This window comes from Cupressus sempervirens, chromosome 6 (genome assembly GCF_028749045.1).
Source record: "Cupressus sempervirens isolate cs-2001-9-10 chromosome 6, ASM2874904v1, whole genome shotgun sequence".
NCBI classification, from domain to species: domain Eukaryota; kingdom Viridiplantae; phylum Streptophyta; class Pinopsida; order Cupressales; family Cupressaceae; genus Cupressus; species Cupressus sempervirens.
In genome coordinates, this window is record NC_143123.1 from 684702213 (window position 1) to 684729315 (window position 27103).

The following is a 27103-nucleotide window of genomic DNA, read 5'->3' on the forward strand; positions in this document are numbered from 1 at the left end:
ATTTTAGGACTACTCGGAAAATTTCTAATTTTCTCCTCAAAGTACAGCGCGGGAAATAAAACAAAGCAGAGGATTGTTGGCGGGAGTAGAGCAAAGCAGAGCAGCGAAAGAAAAACAGAAACCAGCATTAACAATGTTATCTGCAGGGAAAAGATCTGGGAGGAAAACAGCCGAAATGGATCAGAAGTCAGCCACTAAAAAGCATACGCGGAGCACCAAAAAGGAAAAACCTCTGGTCGCGAAAACCTCACCCAGTTCTCCCAGTAAAATACAGTCTGTTTTGGGCTTCCCTTGCAAGAAGCCTGTTCGCCTCAGTCCCACATTCTTCTCCAAATCTTGCAGCTCTGCTAAGCATCCGACTAATACTCCTGCAGCTTTGGACATTCTCACGCCCGAGAGGAAATGCACTCCCGCTTCTTCCACAGCCAAGAGTAAAGGCAAACGAATTGCTAAGTCTCTGAAAGATGTCATTGAAGAGGCCAAGAGATTACAGGCCGATGTACATTCTGAAAAGTCCACATTGCACGAAGAGGGGAATGAGCAAGATCAGGGCCAGGGCTCTGTTCGAACGGAAGCTAAAACCCCAAAGGCTGCAGATTTCAAGCTTCCTGAAAAGTAATCACGATTTGGGTTCGGGATTTGTTTTTTGATTGACATTTTATTAGTTTTCTTATACATTTTAGCATTATCCGGGTTTGGATTTCTAAGGACATATTGTATTCTAGTTTTCTTAGAGGTCTAATCAAAATCTGCGATTGCAATATTTTTTAGGACATGTAGGATTATATGTTTCCTACAGATCGAATTAAAATCTGGGTTTGCATTTTCGAAGTAGAGATGTGATTCTGGTTTTCGTTTGATTAATTTAAAGGTTTGCTGGCTTGGCTGAGTTTTTTGATGCCATGGAGGCTGCTATCAGATTGCTCCGACTCCGTAAGACAATCAGCACATTTGGCAACATCTGCCCCCAGGTGGAAACCATGACTCACAGGTATGCAGTTTATTTTGCGCTGTTCCTATGCAGAACATTTATTCACATTGCTAAACATATATCCACATGCGATCCATCCCTGCAAAGAGGAAGTTTTAGATATGAAGTGTCAACGGTAGCTAAACTTTAAATGTAACTAAAATTGAAGCTGTCTGTGTGATGCATTTTATAGTCTCCTTTATTACAATTTATGAAAGCCTGGAGTTTCACAACTCATTGGCACCTTTTCAATCACAATTTTCTGCATAATGAATATAGTAATTTCTTTCTTTGCATCTTTACGGTTCTGTGCTACATTTTATCCAGTGAAGTTCTCATAATCTTGCCCGTTGAGATTCCTAGGTTTTTCTTTTCAGTGAAAAATCATTTTCATGTAAATTGATGGATGTTGTAATCAAGTTGTTTACTGGCTTTCCACAGAGTTGTTACTGTGTACTTATAAATTGTAATAATGTAAAATCTACTGACATACCACAAAATACCATAACAAATTCTACCTCTTACAAGTGTACTAATGAAACTTGAAGAAGCTACATGAAAAACTAAATCATACCTTCTTTGCCTCTTTCTTCAGCTTTGTTCCATTGCTATCCTCCTTTTTGAGATCTTGGTTATTTGTTTTACTCTCAAAACTTTAAACTTTCCAAAATCGTTCATTGATTTGGATTTGTGGTAACTAAAATACAAGCCAAAATGTATTCTTGAATGCTGAAATGCTCTGATAATGATGACAAAGATGCAAGTTAATATGATGACGGATTAAGATGATGCTATGATACTAAACATGAAAATGCTATGCTAATATAATGCTATTATCAAACAAAAGCTGAAGGCACACTATAATGATCTCAAGAAGGCTCAAGTCATACTCAAAATCTTCAAGAATACAAATTGCTAATTAGTCTCAAATGAGGAAAAACAAGCTTATTTTATAGGCAATTGTTAGCCTTGATCACATGTGCCATAAATCAACGATTAATAGGATCTGGTTGGAATGTGAGAGAAAAAGAGGGGGAGATGTCACTCCCACTTCAACAACATGGATGATTATGTGGGAGGGAGGGAAATCGTTAGTGCCTCTCCATGACTTGTGACAGAATGGGGGGAGAAGAAGTCAAATATTAGGACCTATGAGTCAACCTTCATTGAATGACGAGGATGGACAATTCACTAAATGATAGTGAAGGTGGCAAAGATTTTGTCTCATGAAGATGCATAGGCAAAAGTCTTATCTCATAAATAAATGTGACACAATGCAAGGCAGGAGATTCCCCAAAGGAGATGTCCTAGCTCCCAGCAATTCACCATACAGTGGAATATAAACAATAACATAGAGATTTAGATCCAAAATAATGCCTACTCTCGTAAGAGAATCATAAGATTTACATCCAACATGCCCGACTGTAAGGCCTTTTGGGTTATGGCCAAATACAATGCAACTACAACAGTAATTTTCCAAGAGCTTTGAGATCCAACTCCTATCTAGCCCATATCCACAATCTGGTAGAGAATTCCAAAAAGAATCTAAAATTAATTTCTTTAGCCGCATATGGATGAGGTGACAGGTCAACTGAACTGATGAAGTGGATTTGACTTAGTTATGTGATGAAAAGATAATTTTATAATTTCAGGAAACTATTTAATTAAGGATTTTAGAGATCCTAGGCTTCAATCAGGTGAATCAACTAAATAAATTAAAGAATTCATTTGGTAATAGATGAATGACCAATAATTAAATAATTAATATTTAATTAATTTTCTCAAGGCATTTTTTGGTGTATACAATTACCATCTTGTAATTTTTTTTTGAAAATGGGATAGTGTATTAGACATTGAAGCAAATACTACAAAGAGGAATACCTAGAAAGCCAAAAAAAGGTAATTGCAAAGACATCAACATATCCATGAGTCCAAGAGCTGCCAGTCTACAATTTTTCTTTGGAGCCAGCAGTGAAATTAGGCTATGTACAAAATCAGGAACCAATGTATGGAGAAGAGAAAATTCACCAACCTAAAGACCGGTTAATATCTTAAGGGATGAACTATGCCTTGCACTGCCTCACTTTTGCTAGTGCGCTGGTGAGCTAGGGGATCACAACAACCAAATGGCCAAGGAATTAAATCAGTTGAGAGAAGAAACTGAAACATCTATAAATTTAGAATAAATAATGATATTGATAGATAAGGATGTGACAAATCCCAAGGCGCTCAAAAACATGAGAGAGATAAAAGATATTACCAAATTGCGGCGGCAAGTGAGAGAACAAGAGAATGCAAGATATTGCCAACAAGATAGAGGAAGAGGTTTTATGTGCTGGAACTAAGAAGCTTGAATGGAGCAAGAAGATGGATTTAAAAGGGAGAAAAGAAGGGAAAAAGAGGCTTTTTCAAGCTGTTAAAGAAGATTCCAAGTTGTTTTCATTGACCTTGAACAAGTGCGAAACACTCAGCACCAACATTTGAATGTTAAGATGTTGTGGCACACATTTGTGGCATTTATACCATTTAAGAGAAGAAACTAGAATATCTATAAACTTAAAACAAATAATGATATTAATGGATAAGGTTGTGATAAATCCCAAGATGCACAAAGGCACAAGAGAGGGAAAGATATTACTGGATCGTTGTAGCAAGTGAGAGAACAAGAGAATGCAAGATATTGCCAACAAGATAGAGCCAGAGGTTTTGTGTGCAAGAACCGAGAGAGCTTGAATGGAGCAAGAAGATGGATTTAAAAGAGAGAAAAGGAGGGAAAAAGAAGCTTACAAGCTGTTTCAGAAGATTCCAAGTCAGTTTTCACTGACCTTGACAGGTGACATGTGGTGGAACATTCAGCATCTACATTTGAATGTTAAGATGTTGTGGGACACATGTGCGGCACATGGACATCTGCACAACACAATATTCCAGAAAAATCACACTCAGAAACTATAAGTGACAAAGACAGTATGCTGTTAATGCAAAGGTGACATTGAAAGATAGCTGCTGAAAAGGACCTTGAGCATTTTGAGAGGGAAAAGGCCGATGCAAGGGCTGAAATGGACCTACACAAATATTAGGGGAATGGACACTAAAGTGGCCAGAAAATTGTAGTCTATATTGCAGATGGATTAGCCTGTGCAATTTTCAACTGTACACAATGATGGTAATGCCATCATTCATCACTATGACAAAGCTGTTAGATTATATGGTCAGTGGTGTTGGTTTGTATCCATCTGGCTTGTTTCTATGGAACTAAATAAGTATGAAACCGCAGAAATTATCTGGCTTGTTTCTATGGAACCAAATAAGTATGGAACTGCAGAAGGTATCACCGTGAGACAGATTGCTGTGAGAGTTGTATAACGACTTGTAAGGCTGCAAGCAGAGGGCTTTAGATTGTGTTTTGAGAAAGCAGTTTCTTGCTCAGGCCAAGCTCGAGTAGCAATGAGGTTGAGCTGGTACGTTGGCCTGTGCCAAGTGAAGTCATCAATGGTTATAGTGGTGGAGATTTCCTGTCTGGTGGCTTGCCACATGCAGTATAGGGCATGCCTGTTTTACTCTCACACAATCACTAAAATCTTTCATAGAAATTCTCTGACAAGAGGAAAGTTGATTGCCAAGATGGTTTATACATGCTACTGTACACGTTGATCATCCTGTCAGTGCTGTTGTTCACCTAAAGGCATAGTAAAAGAGATATTCATCTTCTGCATGGCTTGACAATGGGAGAGAATGTTCAAGTTCACCTGCACCTTCTCTAAATATAATTAGAGCAGGGAAGCCCTTGCTCCTAATGTAATCTAAGCATTCATGTGATTTGCACATTGTTGATAAAAGTAGTCCTAACCACCAATCATGTTGCAGTCATTACAATATTTATTACTGATCAGATAAGGTGCTGCTGGACAATCGAAGATTTCAAGACTTTTACTAATCAATCCTATCTTCTGTGCCTCTTTTCTAGAAAGCTTATCTTATCTAGTTTTTAGTTTTCTGCAGTAACCCATGCTCTACAGACCTTGAGTTATGATTCATTTATAAATCATATTATTAGTTGACAATGCTGATGTTTGATAGCTTCAATCGGATAAACCTATTATATATATATATATATATATATATATATATATATATATATATATATATATATATATATATATATATATATATATATATATGAGTGTGTGTTCTTTATATATGAGATATAAGGTTATTGTTCTATGAGAAAATTAATATTATACACACACACACATGGCTAAAGTAGTTATTATATTAATTATCTGATTAATGAATGCTCTGATTTAAGTACATTACAAACGGCAATGATGGATCGAGCTTTGAATACTCAGATATTTGTGCAATGCCTGCTGGGCATTATCTCCAATATTAGGATCAGACCGAGATACTTGTTGACTAATATCTCAGGATAGATCGATAGATCTGTGCCCGTAAAGGATCGTGTCCAAATGTCTTTATAAGCTGACAGGGTGAGATGGACCAAAGCTCAATGCCTCCAATTCAGGTGCTTGTGTGTGGGATCAATACAAAAGGGGCAGATTGGACCGTCTTATCACCAGTTTAGAACTATGGCAATCTGAATGCAAAGGATCAGATACTTGCCTCAAATCATGAGTGCTAGAGAGCTCACAAATCAATGGAGCAACAAACTAGCAGCCCCTTGGCATTGATGCTAGTAGGTACAATCAGATTCAATGGGCCAACTCAGTAGGAAGCGTGTTTGAGCAATTGTGAGTCGTTGCTCGAATCCGTGCTTCAATATCTGTTCTTTGAATAGTCTACTGGCCAGTGACCCAAATGTCATGTGACGTGCTTAGGTGAATGTTTGAATGTGATCCATTTTGGAAATAATTCGCATGGAACAAATTCATTGCAGCATTTGAAAAGCATTAATATGACAGCAAATGCCTCAAAGCATTTATACAACCCATTAATAATATTAGTCTCGATATCGGAAGGAGGAGATATTAAAAGGAGGAAGCAGGTCAGAACAAATTCTTGGCACCATATAGCAACACCTTGAAGGATGCAAAGGAGTTGAACACTAATGATAAACAAATATATTAAATTGCAATCTGCAACGTACGATAAGGACTATGTGAACTATTGGGCTTCCACGGGTTGCATCTCTTGTGGGGCCCAAGTCACATCCTAAGATGTAAGTAAGGGCATGGAATATATTTGAGGAGTCAAACATTGATTTAAAACGTTGGTGTATCAAAGTCATAAAGGCCGTGTCCCACCAATCAAAGTAGTGTGAGCAATTTGAGGTACTTATGTTTATTAGTTGCTAAGGAATAACTTATTAAGCTTGGGAAACATACTCAAAGTAAGACAGATCGAGGTTAGTTCATAATTATTATTGTTTTGATTTATTACATTTATATATATAATGTGGAGAATTATTGAATACATATAAAACAAAGAGTTCTTTTGTGATGTTATAAATATAAGGAAATACATATACTTGTTATTAAATTAATAACATTTAATTCTAAGTATTGTATTCCTAATGTAATAAACCTCTCTTGTATTTATTGTGTTTTTATACATGAGAACTATTTGCCTTGATCTTTTCCAAAGATGTTATTGCAGGAAAAAAGGGTGATTAATATCAGATTAAGAGGGATCTTGACATTTCATTTGAGGCAACCTTGAAAGAGAGGGAGCAGACAAAGGATGTGATTCAGTCAACCTTTGGTGATCTTAGTCTCATTGATTCAAAGGGAGTAAACCATGTTGAGATGGATTCTCCAGTGAACAATAAATTGTAGTAGTCAAGAGGATTGTGATTCATAAATATACTTCGTGACTATGATTTTAACTGGCCTACTCTTGTGTACATCATGAGGAAGTAACGACTTCCAAATGATGTCACTTGTATTTGCAAAAGTTATTGTAAGGTGACGATCTTACAATAACTTGTATTATTAGATCAAACAAATTGAGTATATGGTGAATATTTTGCATCTCAACATTCTGGAAGGCCATTACTCAAAGAGTATTTGGTGAATATCGTTGATATTTTGGGAGGCTAATACTCTTGATATTAGATGTGATATCAAACCTTATTTTGAGTATTTGGTGAATATCATTGATATTCTGGGAGACCAATACTCTTGATATCAGATGTGATATCAAACCTTATTTTGAGTACTTGGTGAATATCATTGATATTCTGAGAGACCAATACTCTTGATATCTAATGTGATATAAAAACCCTTTTGAGTACTTGGTGAATATGGAATGTCTATATTTTGGGAGACCAATACTCTTGATATCAGGTGTGATATCAAACCTTATTTGTGTACTTGGTGAATATCATGTGTTGATATTCTGGAAGACCAATATTTATGATATTGAATGTGATATCAATTGGTGGAAATCTTCTAAGATAACAAATGAGATATCCTTAAAATTGTTATTTGTAATATTATGTTGAAGTAATATTCAATTTTATGTGGTTATCCTTCTAAGCTAAGAGGGAGTGTTGATGTTTGATAGCTTCAATCGGATAAGCCTATTATATGTAAGATATAATTTAAGGATTGTTGATGTTTGATAGCTTCAATCGGATAAACGTATTTTATATATATATATAACAATAACCTTATATCTCAAAAATAAATAACACACACACACATACACACAGAGACATGATCAAAGTAGTTATTACATAATTATGTGATTAATTAATAGACATGTCCTATGAAGGGACATATCTATTCATGGCCTATTCTCTATATATAAATCAAAGAGGATGTTGCATTTGGAACACATATACCTAAAAAAGGCAATGTAACTACATTTTCAGCGGTCGTCTGGAAATTAACAGACAACAGCCCATCCATTGCTGTTCATCTTCCATACATTGCTATGAATTTGTATTTGCTACTCACTCTTCCACGAGTCCAGCTCTACAGAGTTGTAAGCAGATGAAACAAGATATTCTGAATCTGAAGTTGTGAAGCTCTGCTCTAAAGTAGAGCGTAATGGTGTTTGTGTTTTTGAAGAGCTGAAGTTCAGTCATATGTTTGTGAGGTGTGATGTTTATTCTGATCAATATAAATCAATATATTTGTTTTCTTTTATTTCTGCTTCCTCCATATTCCTACAATTGGTACCAGACGAGGGAAGATTGACGGCAGTGTTGCAATCTGAAGGCAGAGAAGCTGACAAAGAGAAGACACAAAAACATATTCATGCTAGCCACGGGAAGGTGGATCTCAGATTTATGAAGATTGATTGCAGCCAACTGATACACAAGGAGATCACTGAAATTGACAAATTTGCTGCTAAAGTTATAGTGTTTATTGCAAGTTATGTTTGTATAAGATTTAAAAGAAATCATCAGAAGGTTGATTAGATCAGGAGCTGTTTGGAGAGCTGGTAGTTGTGAATCCTTGCCACAAGTGCTCACTATTAAAGATCTTAAGAAAGTTTCAAGTTTATCAAAGACGATATTGTCAAAGAAAATTAAGGTGCAAAAATAAGGAAGAAAGCTGTGCAAAGGCTGTAGCTGTCAGTTTTTTGATGATGTTAAGTCATTGCTTTTGAAGGAGAGATCAGGGGTTTAAAATGATCATAAATTAAGCCAAAGGTTCTGTTGAAGAAATCTAATAATGCAGGGATAAATTGGTTGAATGTCATTAAAGTTGTTGCCCAAGTCATTGTTTGGAGGCTGTTTTGAAGGAGGAATTTAAAGATTTGAGGAACCTTCTGCATAAAGAAGAGTTTTCAGAATTAAATAAGCAGTTGTCATAAACAATGTAGGTCACAGCCATTGAGAAGGAGATCATGGCAAGCTTCTACCCAAGTAAAAGGAGATTTAAAGGTTGCTGACTATTCTAAGAATTTAAAAATCGTGGTGTTTCTGCAGTTGCTAATGTTTGAGTGAGATCAGGATCGTGAGGTGACTGTGGGCCAGAGAATTTGCAGAAGATTCCATTGGTTTTTTGCTATAAAAGGTTCTGATTCTTAAGTTACAGTAATTTTCAAAGGTCATTGAGTTGCAAAGGTGTGTGAAGTTGCTGAAGAAGGGAAATCACAAGAAAAAGGATTGTGGTTTGGAAAGAGGTAATTAAGCAAGAAGATCCAAGAGGTAGAGAAGAGACTGCTTTAACAGTTGAAGCAAACTGACGCCAAGTTCATCAAAGAGATCCAATACATTAATGAAGGTTTATAGCTGTTTTTGCTATTGGTGACTGTAAAGCCAGTCATGGAATTTGAAGATAGGAAATTTTCTTAGTTGTTTGAGGATGACATTTATTTTGGATAGAAGATCATGAGCACTTGAGCAGGGGATGCCATACATACTATATTATCTCCATCGTACATTTTGAGGTTGGTTTTGTAGAGTGTAGGGTGTTTGATATGTTTCTGTTCAAGACAGGGATTATAAGCTGATCAAAATTGTTGACCAAGGAGGAAAATGTCATCAAAGTACAGTTGCAGCTGTTGGAGGAAATGTGTTGTTTTTTGATTACAAATAAATTTGTTGAACTGTACAAAAGATTAGAGGAGGATATCAGGTGTTTGTTATGAAAAGATAAGTGAAATTGTTAATAGATAAGTGAGTAATATGGTTGAATATTGAAGCTTTCTAAATTTGTATAAGCAATGTTTGAAGCCAGCAGAGCTCACTGAAACCAGGGTCCCTGAGCACTGGCAAAGTGATCTGATGGGAGGTGTTGAAAAAACAAATAAATGTATCATACCTAAACTTACAATGAATTGTTGACCAAGCTGACCAGAGTTCATGGTTAGAGCAACCGAACAGAATCATGTGATTTTTTAAGGTATGATCTCAAGAACCTGAAGATTAGATGCTGAAGCATCAGCGAAAGGGACTGAGAATGCAATCAGAATTATAGTTGTGATTAAGAGGAAGTGTTTGAGATAGTAGTTCAAGTTCCATCTACCTATAATGTTGCAGTCATTACTGCAATTATTAGTGATCAGATAAGGTGCTGCTGGAGAACTGAAGATTTGAAGACTTTTATTAATGAATATTATCTATCATGGCTTCATTTTACAAAGTATATCTTACCTAATTTTTACTATAACGCAGGCACTAATGCTCTGCAGACCTTGTGTTATTATTCATTTATGGATCATAGTATTAGTAGACAACAGCCCATTGGTAGCAATTCAATCTTCTGAGTTTGTAATTGCCACTCACTCCAGCCTAACTCTACAGAGCTGTAAGGAGATATAAGATGTTGGGAGTCTGAAGATGTAAAGCTCTGCATACAAGAGTGTGTAATGGTGTTTGTTTTTGTCTAGAGCCTATGCTCAGTCATATGTTTGTGAGATGTAAAGTTTATTATGATCAATATAATTTATATGTTTTTTTACTTTTATTTCTGCTCCCTCCATATTTGTACACACGTGACCAACAATGAGGATGGTATAGTCTACAACACTTCATATGTTTTTGTTGTTTCATCTTAGTGACATTTTGGATTTGAGTGAGACATGGGGGAGAAGACACGATCCCTATTCTCCCAGGTCTTGTGCGGGGCATAAGGAGGAATTCTTAGACAAGAGGAGAGTTGTTTGCCTAGATGGTTTGTGCATGCTATTCTATAATGTCGACCACACCTTCAAACCATGCCTTCTTTATAATGTTGCATCAGCATATTCTTCTATCATTGCATATACATTTCTTTTATATCTGCCTATAATCCTTTTTTATTTCTTTATATATTCTTTTTTTATATCTGCATATACTCTTCTTACAATTCTGTTATAAACTCTTCAAATTTAAGTTTGATATAAACTCCTGCTACCCTCAAACACACTCTACAACTTCTTAATATATCTTCCCTAGAGTGGTGTCTTATTTACTTTTTTTATCGCTCCTTAACTAATCTTAATTGATGTTCTTAATTTTTGAATTCTTCTCTAATTCCAACCCGATTATTTCATCTCATTTTCCAAATTTTCTTGCTCCCTTCCTGTTCCATTCAAATGAACTTGTTTCCTTTTTATATCTTCGGTTGAGGGAGTCAGCTCTTAATTGCATACCTCTTGACCTTTCATTAAGCTTAATTAACTAGTAATGATATTTTACTATTTATTATATTTAATATTTTATTTTATTGATTATTATCTATTATTAAATCCCATTTCAGAAGGCGCCATTACTTATATAATATGTTGCAAATGTTCAAATATATGAGTGCAAATCCTTGATATAGTTAGAGAAGGGAACCCTTGTTCAATCTCCATATTCTTTTGATGCCATCTAAAAAATTGTGTTATGTGCACATGCCCAACATGGCTGCAATTTTTTGAGGATAATGTTGTTGGTCCACAATCTAATGATAATACTGAGAGGCAGGGTGAATCAGTATAATACTGATAACTTCAAACTTTAACACTTAACTTGTCTTTTGTTATGTATGCCTTAGGCCAAACTGGTTAGTAGATAAGTGACGAATCATTCAAGACAGAAAGGTAACATCACATAACACAAATTTATCTCATGGAAACCCGATTAGGGTGAAAACCACGGTTGTGAGGTGGTGCTCACGAAGCTTGCACTCTTCCAAAGTAAGCTAAGTCAAGAGTTCATCCCTGTTAAAAGATTACAAAGACACTACCAAGTGTCATCCAATTAAGGGAGTTAGTAGAGATTGGAGTCTTTACTTGATTAAATGTAGCTTGTTTAAAGGACATAAGGCACAAATGAATGTCACTCTGTTAGGGGATTTAATACAAAGGACTTGTTAGAGTTCACCCTCAATGGGATTTGTTGTTGTAATTATAAGAAAGCAATAGAATGGTTGACCTATGACATTAGCTACCTGATGTAGCCTGATTTAGATCTCCTTTATGCTCATGGACTGGTCTACAACTTGCTGTCCTCTCCCTCAACTCTGCAACTCATACCCAATTGTTTATGTGCTTGACTTCTCTTGGTTTTAGCACTTTTTGCACTCTGTGTGTTTGGTTCAATGGCTCTACTCAACAGACTTAAACTCCACACTCTATCTTTATGTTTCCTTTGCACCTTCTCTCTGACGATTGCAATCACCTAGCTCAATTATGCAATCCATACTTGTTAAAAATGATTGACTATATGCATTCCTTGTTCATTCATCCTCAAATCCTAAACTGTGAATTCAAAATTTGAGTTCAATTGTCATTGTCATGTTCGTTCACCTTCCTATGTCCTGTGCTGTTTTCACAGGTAACGTGTGTCAGGTGTACTTTTCCCATTATGGAAAGTCATGAGTTGCTTGTGATGCTTGTCTACTCTCTGGGTGGAATTATGTATACCCAATCATTTATGTGCTTGACTCCTCTTGGCTTTAACACTTTTCCCTTTGTGTGTTTGGCTCGCTTGCTCCACTCAACACACTTTAACTTCACACTCTATCTGCATCTTTTTTCTCTCACCTTCTCTCTGGCAATTGCAATCACCTAGCTCAATAGCAATCCATACTTTTTTATACAAAAACGAATGACTATATGCATTCCTTTTTCATTCATCCTCAAACACTAAACTGTGAATTCAAAATTTGAATTCAGTTGTCTCTGTCATATGCGTTCACCTTCTTCGGTCCTGTGCTGTTTTCACAGGTACCGTGTGTCAGGTGTAGTTTTCCCATTAGGGTCATTACTTGCCTTGCCTGGGCTTCATCAATCTTTTGAGGTTGATTTGAATGCATTGTAATATGCACATAAAGCAAGTCTTAGACTAAATGTGCATCCAGTTGCCTACGACAATGAAATTCATTAGCACTGTCAAACAATTCCAAAAAATCTATAGTTTTGTGAAATTATTTAAAAATGTAATTAGTGGAAGAATCCACATGTTTGGAAGAAGACAGTTATCGACAATGACCATAAGCTTTTACAATTCTTGCAAACATAAAACAAGTAAAAGCATCATCAGCAAACATCTATGTGCAACAATTCAATGATTCACTTGAATATCAATTATAAACAAGGGAGAACCAAGTTAATAGCTGGTACTGGTTGCCTTTGCAATTTTGCAAATGCAAAACAAGTTGTAGAACAAGCATCATCAGAAGACAATTCTTGCAAACATAAAATAAGTAGAAAAAGCATCATCACCAAACATCTATGTGCAACAATCCAATGATTCACTTGAATATCAATTATAAACAAGGGAAAACCAAGCTAATAGCTGGTACTGGTTGCCTCTGCAATTCTTGCAAATGCAAAACAAGTTGTAGAACAAGCATCATCAGAAGATGGTGCAATATCTGCAACAATGCAACAATTTCCTCTGAATATCAATTATAAACAGTAGAGAACCAATCTAATAAATGGTTCTTGTTTCTCCATAGTTCTTGTTTCAAGCGGACAGGAGATATACACACAGTCAAAGTTTTATGCAGTGGATCCATTTTCTTTTTACACTTTAGAGAATAAAAGTTGCTAAGTTCAATCCTGATTTTTATTTTCATATTTATCTACTGCAGATGCCTTTGGAAACAACAGAAACATTTTCTCAGCAAGATTTTGTTTTAAAGGTTTTTTAATTGTCTGTGTTTATGATCCTTCAGACAAGGATTAAGTGTTGAAGAGGGCAGGTAAGTTATGGGTCTAAGCTAGGATTTTCATAAGGTTATGATTGATTGACATGGCATTTCAGGACAAATGATAAGAACATAGCCCCACAAAACTGGTAGATAACCCTTTAAAGGGCAAAACTATTTGGCCACAGCTACAAATGTCTGCATCCAGAAATCTCCTGAAAATCTGAGGAACAACATTATGAAAATGTGCTCTGCTTAGATAAATTTGGTCCTGCAGAACTACATTGAAAGGTTTGTTGGTCACACAATATGGTTTTAAACGAAAGGTTAAAGTGCCAAATTTGTTTGCTCTCATCCACCAACCTAGTTAGTCTCTATAATGGATGACTTTTGGATCCCAAGGTTACACCCAGGTATTAATACATGTTAGGCATAGGGGAGGGAGGCAATTACTTGCTAGTGCTCCACAAATCTTTATAATGCAGCTAAAATTCATGTTAGTTATATAAAAATCTGACCATAGCTTCATGATTCACATGCATGTGAAAATTAGGAATTTCTATGCTATTGCATGATTAATCAGTTCCAAATGTAATCATTTGGGAAGGAAAGTGCATTTTTGTGAATCCACTTAGATTACCCAATAGATTGGTTTTTTGTTGTAAGGCTATATAAGTTTGTTAACTGGCAAACTATTTCTTTATGTTTCTTTATATGCTATAAATGCTTCTTTGTTTATTAGCATGATATATTTTCAGATCATGTATTAAACAAGTTCTTGCACACTACTATGGTTACAATCTTAAATTTTAAAAAGTGTAAAGAATGGAAAAAATAGAGTTGTGAATGTCTTATATCTGCCAACTTTGTAATTTGGCAGAGGCTGAGACGGAGACTTACTTCGTCTTTTGCTGCCCCATCTACTATGAGATCAGAGAGAGATTCAACTGCTTTTTGAGGGAGGCTCAATCCCTCCCAGCCTTTTTTACTTATACAGACTACAGCTGCCTTTCACTCTATTTTCAGGAGAGACACAGAAGCTATGGGACCTCTCCTTGCAGTGACTTTTCCCACGGAGATTGCATTCTGATCAGCTCATCATCTCATTCTTCACAGTGGTTCTCCCCATGGGTACCAAGCGGGTGCTGGATCCCTTGTCAAGGTCTCCTAGGAATGTGAGACTTTGCAGATCCTCCACTCAGCAGCATCTTTCTTCTTCCAGCACCTCCTAGGGGTTCTTGGAGACAGCTTGCAATCTCCTGTCCTATGGCCTATCTGTCGATTCTAGACTTTTTCCTCGATGATCCAGCTAGCTCGCTGGGTTGTTTGCTTTGGTGGCTCCCTCTTGCTTTGGTTCTTAGGTTGTTTGCTTTTCACTTTGTATTTCTTCCAGATACTGTTTGGTGCTCTTGCTATACGCTGGGTTGCTGCTCTGTTTCAGGCAGTCTTCTATGTAATGCCCCGCTCGGAGATCCTTGGAACAAGTATTCAATATAAGCCAAGATTTTTTTTTTTACGAGTATGAATGCACATGACAACATCATACAAGGATCACAAAGATCGCAACGGAAGACTTCACCACAATCTCGGCAACCAACAGATCTCCAAGCGCAACTACCAAACTAACACACGCAAACAAAAGCCAACAACAACCACGCACAAGATGAGGGTTCGAAGAAACAACCGCACATCAACAAAACACCAAGCTGGGGTAGAATGCAAAATCTTGAAATTTGGCTAAGTCTGAAATCTTGAAGCCCTAAAATTTCCTAGAATCTTTATCTTATCTCCGAGAGGTCTGAAACCTATCTCAAAAGATTCGTCGCATATTTTAAAATATATCTTAAGTATAAGGAATTAAACGATATATTTTAAACCCCAAGAGATAGACTACTGAGACACACACAACAAAAATCAAAATAAGACACCACAGGGTTGAAGAACATTGAAGAGGGTATCCACATCAACTCTCAAACAAATCGACCCAGATAGAAAAGTGCTCGCTGCCTGCCCGCACAGGTTTTTACAAAAAACCAAGCGATACTTTAATACAGCATAGAAAAGTATCGTGCGACATTTCTAAAGGAGGGTGACACTTTTAGGGACTGGGCGATGCTTCTCCCAAAGGCGTGCGACACTTTAAGGGTGTCGTACGACATTTTTCACAAGGAGGTGCGATACTTTCTAGTATTGCGCGATATTTCTCCAAGAGGCATGCGATAGAATCAGGGGACACACAATAGAGTTTCAATGGCGTGCGATACATTTTTGTGTCGCACCATGCTGAAAAAATGTCGCCCATAGAAACACAAAAACAGTTAAGGAAAACATAATAGGGGAAAAATAGAAAAAAATTGAGTTTAGAACCTCCACACTGGGGAGTACCGGATCCACATCGATCAAGGACCGAACACTCGAGAGCATAATCAACAATATGCCAAGGAACAAGAAACAGGTACATCTGTCCATCTAAATCATAGAAATAATAGAACATATTGAAAGCAACATCACAGTGAACATAAACATCGCAATGAAGAGAAATAACATCACCATAACTGAACATCCAAACTAAGTACGCGATTCCTCCCGACTGTCAATGGCATCATAAGGCCATCATGGGCCCTAGCCATCTCCCGCGCGTAACATCCCAAGCGATCGATCAAATCGTCGGTATTGTTGTAATAGGGATGTCACTACTAAACATGCTGATAATCAAAAGCATAAAGAAATCTAACATGCTAGTAGTACAACAGAAGATAAACCTGCAAGTAGATAACATTACCTATCACATGCTAATCATCATAATAAGGAATGTGTCAAAACTAAGATCATATAAACATGATAAACAACATCCCAATGAAAGCATAAATCACAAGAAGCATACTCCGTAAATCGAAATACCAAGTGAACACCTCCAGCCACGGTCGCACTAGGATATAAGACCGTCTCTGTACACTGGTCCCTAGCAGTGGTAGAGGTAGCTACTTCTCCCAACCACATGGCACTCGGAGGTCCACACCTGCTGTGCTGATGGAGATAATGATTTAACCACAAACACACAAAACAACATCCATGGCTAACACTCACGCCAGACAGTATGATGGCTATAACCAAGAACCTAAGACAATGCAAGGAGTACAGGTCTTGGTCAGACACTCAATAGGCTACTAAGTAGGGGCTGACATCATGAAGAGTCGCTTGGCATCGAAAAGCCCAAGCCCAAACTTGTGCAGATTCAACATCCCTCAATGGAAAGGCTCTAGCACCCCACATTTTTATTATCTTAAATTTTTATTACCAATCACACATTTTATTTAGTTATCACTTAGTTAAAAACTTCCTCCGCCAACCCTCTGGGCACAATGATCATCAGGCTGCGAGATAAAAGCCCTCTCCATATGCTACCCTACCCTACCCATGCTCATCTTACGACAAGTGCCCGTGGGCATGCATGCTCCCATCCCAACCCCAATGATCATAACTTTCGGAAGTACCATGGAAGATCGGGCCTCACAAGTCACCCGACAAATGTACGCACACGTACTCGTGTGTGGCGCACCACCATCACGTAGATCAAAACACAAGGATAGGATGAGAACACAATGCAAAAGATAACACCCAACTGAAAGCAACATGGGAAGGACGAATTCTACACGAATCCCAAAGCCAATAAAACCATACATCATGAAATCACTCAATTGGCCTCAATCCAGGAGTATGGATTCTACACGAATCCCAATGATGCAACAATACCAAACATCATGAACTCACTCAATCGACCTCAATCTAGGAGCATAGATTCTACAATAACAAAGGTCTAAAAGAAATAATAAAACTAGGTATAAAATCACTTAACTAAACACATCGGGAGTATAGATGCGACACGCATCCCAATGCAACATAAAAGTGCAACAAAGGTTTGACTGATATCCAAACGAATCATCAAGGTCCACAACCTACATTGTGCCAAGAAAACTCTAGAAAACAGGGCGGCACACAAAATGAGGTAAAAACTCCAAAATTTGGAAAATTTCAAAATTAAAACCCATTTGGCCTTTGGGCACAAAAACTCCAAAAATCTAAAAATAATCAAGTTTGGACATTGTATGCAAAAAATGGCCAGCATAATAGTGTAAAACCCTAAACCCTCATCTCGAAAAACAGGGAAATGTTCGTACCCACTCAACCGGGTAGAACTAGCATACAGAAACAGAGGGGAACACTAGTTCTCAGCCTCCAAACAAACGGCTACCAAAAACAGAAGCAGAAACAGAGTAGAAACAATAAAACAGGAAAGCCCTACCTCACAGCCAAAAGGGCAAAACGGGAATCTGAACCATAAAATAAATAGCCTGCAGAAGTAGCTGAAAATCATGGCAATTCAAGGTTTCTCCGAGCTGGATCCAACAAGCTCAACCTCACGACGATCTTACACCTGTAGCTCCCACAACGAACAAAATAGTAAATCCTCATGAAGAGGATTTTGGGTTTTACTTTCCAATTTTCTAATTTAAAAGTGAAAAGTGAGGAATTAAATTTTTTTTTTGGATATTTATTCACTTTTTGAGTGAATAATTGATTAGGGCAAATAACCAGCCAACTTAGTTAAACCCCGAATCAACCCAAACGAAAACAGGCTATTCTTATAAATAGGAATTCATCTATGGCAAAGCTGCCAAAAATTAAAATAAATCAATTAAAAAGTCTGAAAACCCAAAAACACATAATTTTTTTTAACAACTTTTGCGACAATGCGAACTTCTAAGTGCACAGACATGCTTAGTGGTCTAATCACATAATGCAAATGAATTCGAATTTAATAATCATCGAAAGGTTTAATAAAACAATTAAAATAAGGATATGTTGGCTATACAAGGACGACATTGGTAAAATATGAATGGTTGAATCACTAACTCCATGTGCCACTGCCACGGATATAAATCCTGCACACTAAACAACACGATCAAGTGCAATTGCATATAATAACATAGCCGAAGCAATAAATGCAATAAATCACCTAATTTAACCATTTATTTAATTATATTAAAATAATCTATTTACATCACTCACATTCGCATAAAGCATAACAACGTAGGAATGAAGTAAATAATCATAGCATTAAATCCATCACCTAACATAATCAAAGGTATGTCCAAATACCAGATAACCAGATATCATCATAAAACACACTGTCATCTCAAAATGGCATCGTCATGCAATATGATCAACTGAACAACATAGTAGTCTAAAATCTATGATACTGAAATCAAAGTATAACATCTGACCCTCAGGTCCTCTCAAATGTAAAACATCACTTAAGTAACAATATTTCTTAGATTAAAATATAACAAGGTAAATGTCCGCAACACATAACCAAATAATCCAACATAAACAATCCATTTCTAATTACTTAAGCATTTAATAAAGGTTGATTAAAGAACAACCAAAAGGCACTTAAAACACATAAGTGAACACAGTCATAAACATGACTAACCATTGCTATAGGAACCTAGTCTAGTGTAGCATGATAATAGTATATAGTGCAATCTCTGCACACATGTCAAGGTAATCATGGAACAATCTCATGATACCACATCGATCCTGGTAAGCACTGGCACAAACCTCAGTGAACGATAAATCATATCATAATCTCATAGATCAGTCAAAAGCATAATCAAAGCAACTGATACAGAAACATAAATCCAAACACTTCAACGGTGTAGACCACTCATGGTCACAATCATGATCCATCACAACAAAAGATCAACAAGGTTGCATCCATCAGAATGACTTACAGAAGTCAAATGGGAGAGGCACTACACTCTAGATCCTTTTGTCGGTCATTAATAAAATTATCTTATCTTCTCTTATCAGTGGACAGATATATGTTTTGGGCAGTTGGACATGATTTATTCTAAATGCACATCATATGCAAAACTCAGTGATGTCAATTACCTGTTTACACCTAACTGAGCTGTGGACCTGTTGTGAGGGAGTTCTAACATAGCACAGTACTCAGAATAATAATGGTATGGATAGAGTTCACTGAAAGAATTAAAATTTGCAGACAAGCCACTGGCTCTTGTTGCACATCTTTGTTTCCGAGTGTTAATATATATTTAAAAAACAAAATGAAAATGATAATTATAAATTCCTATTCAAGAAACTGTGTACTTCTCCAATTAGTAATATGTAAATTGCATGTTTAGGTTTATATTATTGAATAAAAAATATTCATTTTGTAAGTGCTCATTCTTGCCAATTTAAGTTCTGGCATAAGGTGAAATGAGAACTGTGAATTGTTAAGATTGTTAGAGGTTGATCGGGGAGGTACATTTCAGTAAGTTAGTGGGGGCATTTTAAAATAAAGAAAACATTGGTAATTCCAAATATTGTATTTAATATGCTGTGACTGAACTTCAAAATACCACAACAGAAAATAGTGGATATATAACAATTAAATATTCCAACAGGAAAAAGTAGTTTTGTATTGTGAAATGTGATTTCTTCCCTGTTTCAATTTTATAAATGTGACTTGACATAAACAAACTTCTCTCCCTTTTTCAGGCGATTTATGCATGCACATGTGGCACAGATGAAATACATTTTACCAGAAGCGCTGTTGCTTGAGAAGATCATGGTTCATGACGAGAAAACACTCTGCATGAAGGCGGACCTAAAAATCTCTTTCTTGCATGATGCATTAAATAGTGCTAAATGTGGACAAACTTTTATGTCTGCCTCTAAAGTTAATACATCAATTTTGCGGAAGACATTTCATACACGCCTTGAGGAATTTGTGCAGTCACATCCTGAGGTGATAAAAATGAAATCTCTCTATATCTTCTTGTCTTTTTCAAAATTCATAATGTGATTTGTATATGATTTGTGGTCTTTATAATGCAGGGTGTTGATGTTCCAGAAGAAATGTTGCCAGAACCTTTTGCTAAGAAAGACCAGCTTCTTGCAAAGCCTAACATTTTGAATTCTCAACTAAGCTGTACTACTCCTAATCCTCCTCCAGTGCATGAGGAGCACGTGAGCTCTTCTACCATCCCTAGCCTTTTGCCCCAAAGCTTCCAGAGGCGTTTTTCACAGAGAGCCCTTACAACCCAAGCATCTGACAAGGTAGACTCAAGCATTGCTTCTGATCAATCTGAGACGCCTTGTAAGGTGTCGGCCACTAAAAATACTTCTGAAGAAAATACACCCTGCAAGACAGTCCAAGTGTTTGAGAACACAAGCTCTACCATGAGTGAAGGTGTTTTTTTGCCCAAAAGCTTTCAGAGGCGTTTTTCACAGAGAGCCCTTACAGCCCAAGCATCTGACAAGGTGGTTTCAAACATTGTTTCTGATCGATCTGAGACTCCTTGCAAGGTCTCTGCCATTAAGAATTTAGCCGAAGAAAATACACCCTGTAAAACAGTCCAACTGTTTGAGAACACAAATTCTCTTACGAGTAAAGGTTGTTTTTCACCCACCACACCAGGCGTTGACCCTGATTCCAGTCCCCCAAAAACATTTTCTGTCGTCTCCTCTTCTCATAATACTCCTGCAGTTAGGTCCTTGTTGAATTCTAGTAATAAGAATTCCATCAGTAGAAGGTCTCTCCGTTTTGAGCATGTTCCAAATTCACCAGATGTTACCACACGTGATTCATCTCCCAAATCTAACTGTTTTGCTTCTCCAGATTCTTCATGCATTTCTCAATGCTCTGGGCAGAAGTCTGAAATATCTAATGTCAGAAGAACAGTAATGTTCAAAAAATCAAACAATAGTTCACCTGTTTCTATTGGTAAGTATTCTTCAGTCCGTTCAAATGGTCTGAAAAGAAAGGCAGTTGAGTTTCTATCTACAGACAACTGTGTGCTCTCTACGCCTGACAAGTTTGAGGGAATAGAAAGTTATGCTGATACAGCTGATCACTCTCCCTTGAAGAAGGTTTCAACCAATAAATCCATTTGCTCTTTTCTGTCTCCATCAAAAAATTCGAGCTGGGAGAAAATCAAGGGTGAGGAAACTCCAGAGAAGGTCTTCCTTAGCACTCCACCGTTGCATCCTCGCAAGAAACATAGACTTAATGCAACTGAGCTAACTGCCCAAATAAAAGCCACCCAGTCTTGCCCTCAAACATTTTCTCCAACCATCCAATCTCCAAAAAGAAATAATATTGATCCTTGCAAGGCAGATGTTGATAGAGAAGCTGATGCTACAAATAAACCTGAGAATGGAAGTGTCAGTGTTCAGGGGTTGTATCCGGAAGGACTCGATGAAGTTAACCAATCAGAGTGGGAAATCCTTCAGACACTTTCCCCAAAATTGGTGCATGAGGTAAGGCACTCCCTTTATGTGTTTGTTGATGCTATTTATATCAGTTTCTGCATGCCAACGTCTACCAACTTTTCTGCAGTTAGATCAGTTCTATATGGGAAGTTAGGTAAAGATTAACTTTATGAAATTGAAAGATATTAGGTAAACATTAAATTTATAAAACTAAAAGACATTATTCATCATTACATCTTGATTTATTACAGTTTTAGGTGCTCTGCTCAATTTTGGCAGTGTTATGTTGTGCCATAAACTGCATATCATTAAAAAAATGATAAAGCCATTGCACCTGTTATTTAACTTGAAGGAACTTTTGGAGTCTTACCATTCCACCCGATGAAGTGAATTAAAATCCCAAATATCACCGAACTGCTGCAGTCCTTTTTAAATAAATAATGAGCTTGTTTAGGAAAGTTGATAGCAAGGGGTTGACTATGGTATTGAACAAGTCTGCTCCACCAAATAGAGGAACTTGCAAAACTTGACCCCTAAGAGATTCTCTCCATTTCAAAAAATTGCAAACTTTTTGCCAAGTCTTCCAAATGAATTGCAATGGAAATGAAGCTCTTAAATGAAAGAAGGAAGCCATCAAAATCTTATCAATCCAGCTCACACTTTGCCATTTGTTGTTCATAGATACAATAGAAATATGGTGCTGAACCTAAAGATTTCAAGGCTCTTCACATTGACAACTCTTATGATCCATTTTGCGGATAAGCATACTCCTTGAGTTTTAGGATCCAACAATCCCAAACCCACCCTTATTTCTAGGTTGTCTGGAATGTAACCAAGATGAGGCTTTAAAGCCATATTTTCTTTCCTAACCAGCCTGAAAAAGTTGTCGAAGAATTTTGCTAAGGCCATCATATCCTTTTTAAGAAGTCATTTAGCAAGAGGAATGGTATACATTACACCAAAAAAAATTCTATTCACTACCTAAATTTTGCCGGCAAGTAAAAGATATTTGTTTCCCCAATTAACTATCTTATTTTCCAATTTGACTTAAAACCAATTCCACCTATCAACAGGAGAGAAGCCCAAACCAAAGGAAATACTCAAATATGTGGTAGTTTGGCAATGTTTAATTTGTTTCCATTCTCTGAGAATCCAAAAGAGGGCTGAATCAGAATTGATCATAAGGAATTTTGCTTTATGTTGAGCTAAATTGGAATCTGACATTGAGCAACATAGTTCATTTTTAATTCTGAATAAACAGCAAGCTGTCATCAGCAAAATGAGAGTTAAGCACCACTGCATTGTTAGGAATATGTATGCCTATAATATGGTACATTTGACTATATTTCTGCAAAAGATAACCAAGTGCATCGACATCGACCACATAGACGAATGGTGATAAGGGGCACCCTTGCATGATAGACCGCTGTAAGGGGAACAAATTATTAAGATAATTATCGATAACAAGCTGAGCTATAGTATCTTGGAACATGTTTGCAGATTTTGGGACCAAACCCTAGTCATTTGTAGCAGTCTAATAATGTCTCCGTCTCATTCTATTATAAGGCTTATAAAAATCAAGTTTCACAAGTAAAGCATTCTGCCTTGATTGTTGTGCTCACAAGTTTCCTAGGCAAGGATTAAGTTATCAAGAATGAAACATCCCCCTAGGAACCCAGTTTGTTCCGGTGTAATGATCTCTTTGGCCACCTGCTTGAGAGTTGGTCACCTACTCTATCAAAATAAAGGCAATATGAACCTTGACTCAAAACATCCAAATAAATGAGGTAGAAGTCATCCTAAATTTGCTGATACATAGTTTGATAGAATTCAATAGAAAATCCATCAATTCCAGGATTTATGGCGGTGTCCCTATTGAGATATTTACTATAATAAACATCAGCCTTTCTTGGAATCATGTCCTTGATATTGGCTTCCAATGTGAACTGGACATCAAGCCAACAGGGATGTTCTTTGACGAGTTTTTCATAGAAATTGTGGAACAAATCTTTAATATCATCTTGTTTGGTGAACACCTCCCCAACATTATCTTTAATAGTCAACGTAATCCTTCTTATGCTTATTACCTTCCTTAATCCATTGTAATTTAGCTCTGATTTTGGTCCCTTGCCCTTTATACAAATCGAGATTATGCAGCTGAGCTTCAATGGCAGCAATAGTAGTTTGGATGTTAAGATTGCTAAGATTGGAATTGAACAAGTTTCTATTAAATTCTAGTTTCCCTTTAAGGGATTTCTTTTTATATTTTCACTTCCAAGCCATTCTTTTACCGAAGGTTAATGAAAAACTAACATGTTATGATAGAGCTTTCTGCCACCAAACCCTATAAGACTCCAATAGAAGTCTGGACACCAACCAAGGCAGCAACACGAGAGAATTTTCACACGTGAAGTATTAGGTTTGAAGATAATGTTATGTGGAACAATCTTAACCTCCTTTGCCAATAGACATAATATAGGAAAGTAATCAGAAAGGAGAGTAGTGTAATTGACTTCGGCAAAGCAACCATTAGAAACTTAGGCTAATGGTAGGTTAGGAGAGATATAGAACCTATTAAGTCTGCTAAGTTTCCATATCAGCTCCCTACAATTAGACCAAGTGAACCTACTACGTTGGGATGCTCCTTGTATTTGAAAACAATATTGTATATTTAAGCTGATTGGGATGTTTGTTCACATGCTAAATTTGACAGAAGTATTTGGGTTGGTTGCATGCAATCCAGCTAGGCTGGGTTTAGTACTTTTAGTGACAACAAAGATAAGGTTAATGTATATGTCTTGGTTATATTTATAAAACTGATAAAGTTTAATAGTTTAATTGGATATGCAGATAAGAATAATCTATATGTCTAGATAAATATTTGTTATTCCCACAATTGAAATTTGAGATATTACATGGCATGAATTCTCAGGTCTTTGGAATGTAATACTCGAACACTTATGAGTGGACAAATATTTCATCTTCGATAATATTAATAAATATTAATTCTTCAATTATAAATTATGTATATTCATTATTTTTGTTAAATCAATATACCTACTTGATAAGCTAAATATATCTGAAATATTTTTTTGTGGAAAATGATCGATGCTTAGTTTCAAGTATTGAAGTCATTGATATGTACATAGATAAAATATTTCTTTTTGGAAACTTTTATACAGATAAACTGAAATGCTTCTCAAATTTATTTTTTTACAAACACACCTTAAAAGGGTTGCTAAAACTTTTAATGCCATGATAATAATGCATATTGTTCAAAATTTATGATTGTAAATTAAAATAAATATTTTCTGATTAATGTATTTTGTTGTTAACAAAATTATTATTATAGATGAAATTTCTATTGTTGATTATTGGTATGTTTTATTTATATAAACTGTGAAAATAAAACAGCTTACCTTGTGATCGGTTGCACTCTTCTGATGTCTGTTCCAGTTTTCACGATTCCCCATAAAGCTTACATATATCTGCAGGTTCATGAGAGAGAACTGAAAAATCGAAGTGGTGGATTGGGTGCATTGGCTGCTAAGAGGCGTCAGCAGATGCTTGCATGCTTGCCCAAACTCTTCAATATGATACGTGATATATTTCGTTCAAGCAAGCGCTCAGTCCTCACACGGGAAGAGCTAATTCACAAAATAGTATCAAATAATTTTGATGTTACAGATAGAAGTAAGTAACCACTTATACTTTGGCCTTATGCTGCAAGGAAAATTCTGCACTTTGTCTCATTTCATGCTCTTGAAAAATTTCTAGGTGAGGTTGAGGACCAGCTGATGCTGCTCCAGGAATTAGTTCCAGAGTGGATTTCTGGAAGGACGGCTATCACTGGTGATTTTCTTTACAGGTAATCCCTTTTGTTAAAAAGAGAATTTGTGTGGTGTTCCATACATATCTAGATGGTAATGTGATACGTTTTTGTTGGTTGTCTGCAGCATTAAAATTGACATCGATTTGCCTGCCATTCGAACGAAACTCGTCAGTGCCCTGTGAAAGGCAAAATTCATGCTGGAAAAGCACCTGGATTACATATAGCCCTTATGTAATTTCAAGTAGATTCATAATAACGTGCATTGGCTCTCTCAAAGAAAACCTAGAAAAATTATGTATGCTTCTTATAAATCTATAATATAAAACATGGTTCAACTGCAACATTTTTTTGGTTTCCAGTTAGTGCTGGATCTTCAGCAGTCAACCAATCTTATTAAGTTATAGATGCTCTTCCAGCTTGATCACATATTTGCATTCACCATTTGACTCGCACAAATTCCGTAATGAAACATTTGCCAGCATTCTGGGATTTGATACCTTCTTTGACTCTATTTTTAATGTTATTTTACTGAGATTTTGTGGGTGACATTATTAAGATGAAAAAAAATGAATAATAAGAACTCTAGTTTTTTCAATTAGTCCATAGGCTATATATTGTGTGTACTTTTGATCTGAACGCTCTCTCACGCCGGATATCTCTGCTGAGAAACAAGCCATTTCAAGCTACGAGCCAGCAAACTAGAAACTTTACAACTCACCTGAAAAATTAACAGTCGAAAAACAAGCTGAGAAATAATGTACAAATGGAATTGGATCTCCAAATCAAATTAAATATTCTGCAGGAGATCAAATCAATATTTGTTTTTAGTAAAAATCTTGTTGTGGCTCAAGTATCCAATTTTTTAAAGTTCTCATATATTTGCTTTTGCTTGTAATAAATATATTAAAGTTTCAGCTGTATAGATATTAGTTTTTGTTAATCTGCAAACTCTACCCTTTTTTCTCTTTAATGTTGAATCAAGTTGCAGCGTATTAATTGCTTAAACCAGGCAAACATTGAGTCATGCAATTTTATGCAAGGCTTTCGGCAAAGGGACTAAGTACTTATCAAATAAAGTACTTGATCACCACTCTTGAAAATGCCAGGCAATAGAGTCAGATTTCTTTTGCTGTTATGTGTAAGTCTTAAGTCGCTAATCAGATATGGGGTAGGTGGGTTCAACCAATTTTTTCCGAGAGTTGGATTTGATTTGTTTTGTTTTGGAACATTTGTACAAAATAGATATGGGAACTATGTGAAAGAAAGAGGGTTTTGCGTTTTGAAGGAACACTTTTTAAAGGTTTTAAAATAAGATCTTGAATGAAATTGTTGAAGCACTCTGTACATTCTGTATAGACCTATTGCTTTGAAGATTCATTATTTTGTTGACAAGCAGTTGTATATGTTGTATCTTTTGATGTTTATGTTGAATGTATGGTATGTATACCTCATGATGTTTTAAACCATTATGCTGTATATATT

The 27103-nt window shown here is 36.3% G+C and overlaps 1 protein-coding gene across 1 annotated transcript; it reads left to right on the top strand.

Annotated features, from left to right (window-relative positions):
* LOC149554045 (uncharacterized) lies at nt 1-26219 on the top strand. The gene is made up of 7 exons (XM_089789376.1): nt 1-615; nt 872-991; nt 20074-20323; nt 20413-21837; nt 25284-25482; nt 25567-25657; nt 25746-26219. The coding sequence occupies exons 1-7, from the start codon at nt 134-136 to the stop codon at nt 25801-25803; spliced, it is 2625 nt and encodes an 874-aa protein (XP_089645502.1). The 5' UTR covers nt 1-133; the 3' UTR covers nt 25804-26219.
* Nucleotides 26220-27103: the final 884 nt, after the last annotated feature.

Coding starts and splice junctions, on each gene's coding strand:
- LOC149554045 (XM_089789376.1), top strand. CDS start 134: ATGTTATCTGCAGGGAAAAGATCTGGGAGGAAAACAGCCGAAATGGAT. Junction 616..871: donor GATTTCAAGCTTCCTGAAAA/GTAATCACGATT, acceptor ATTAATTTAAAG/GTTTGCTGGCTTGGCTGAGT. Junction 25,658..25,745: donor ACTGGTGATTTTCTTTACAG/GTAATCCCTTTT, acceptor GGTTGTCTGCAG/CATTAAAATTGACATCGATT.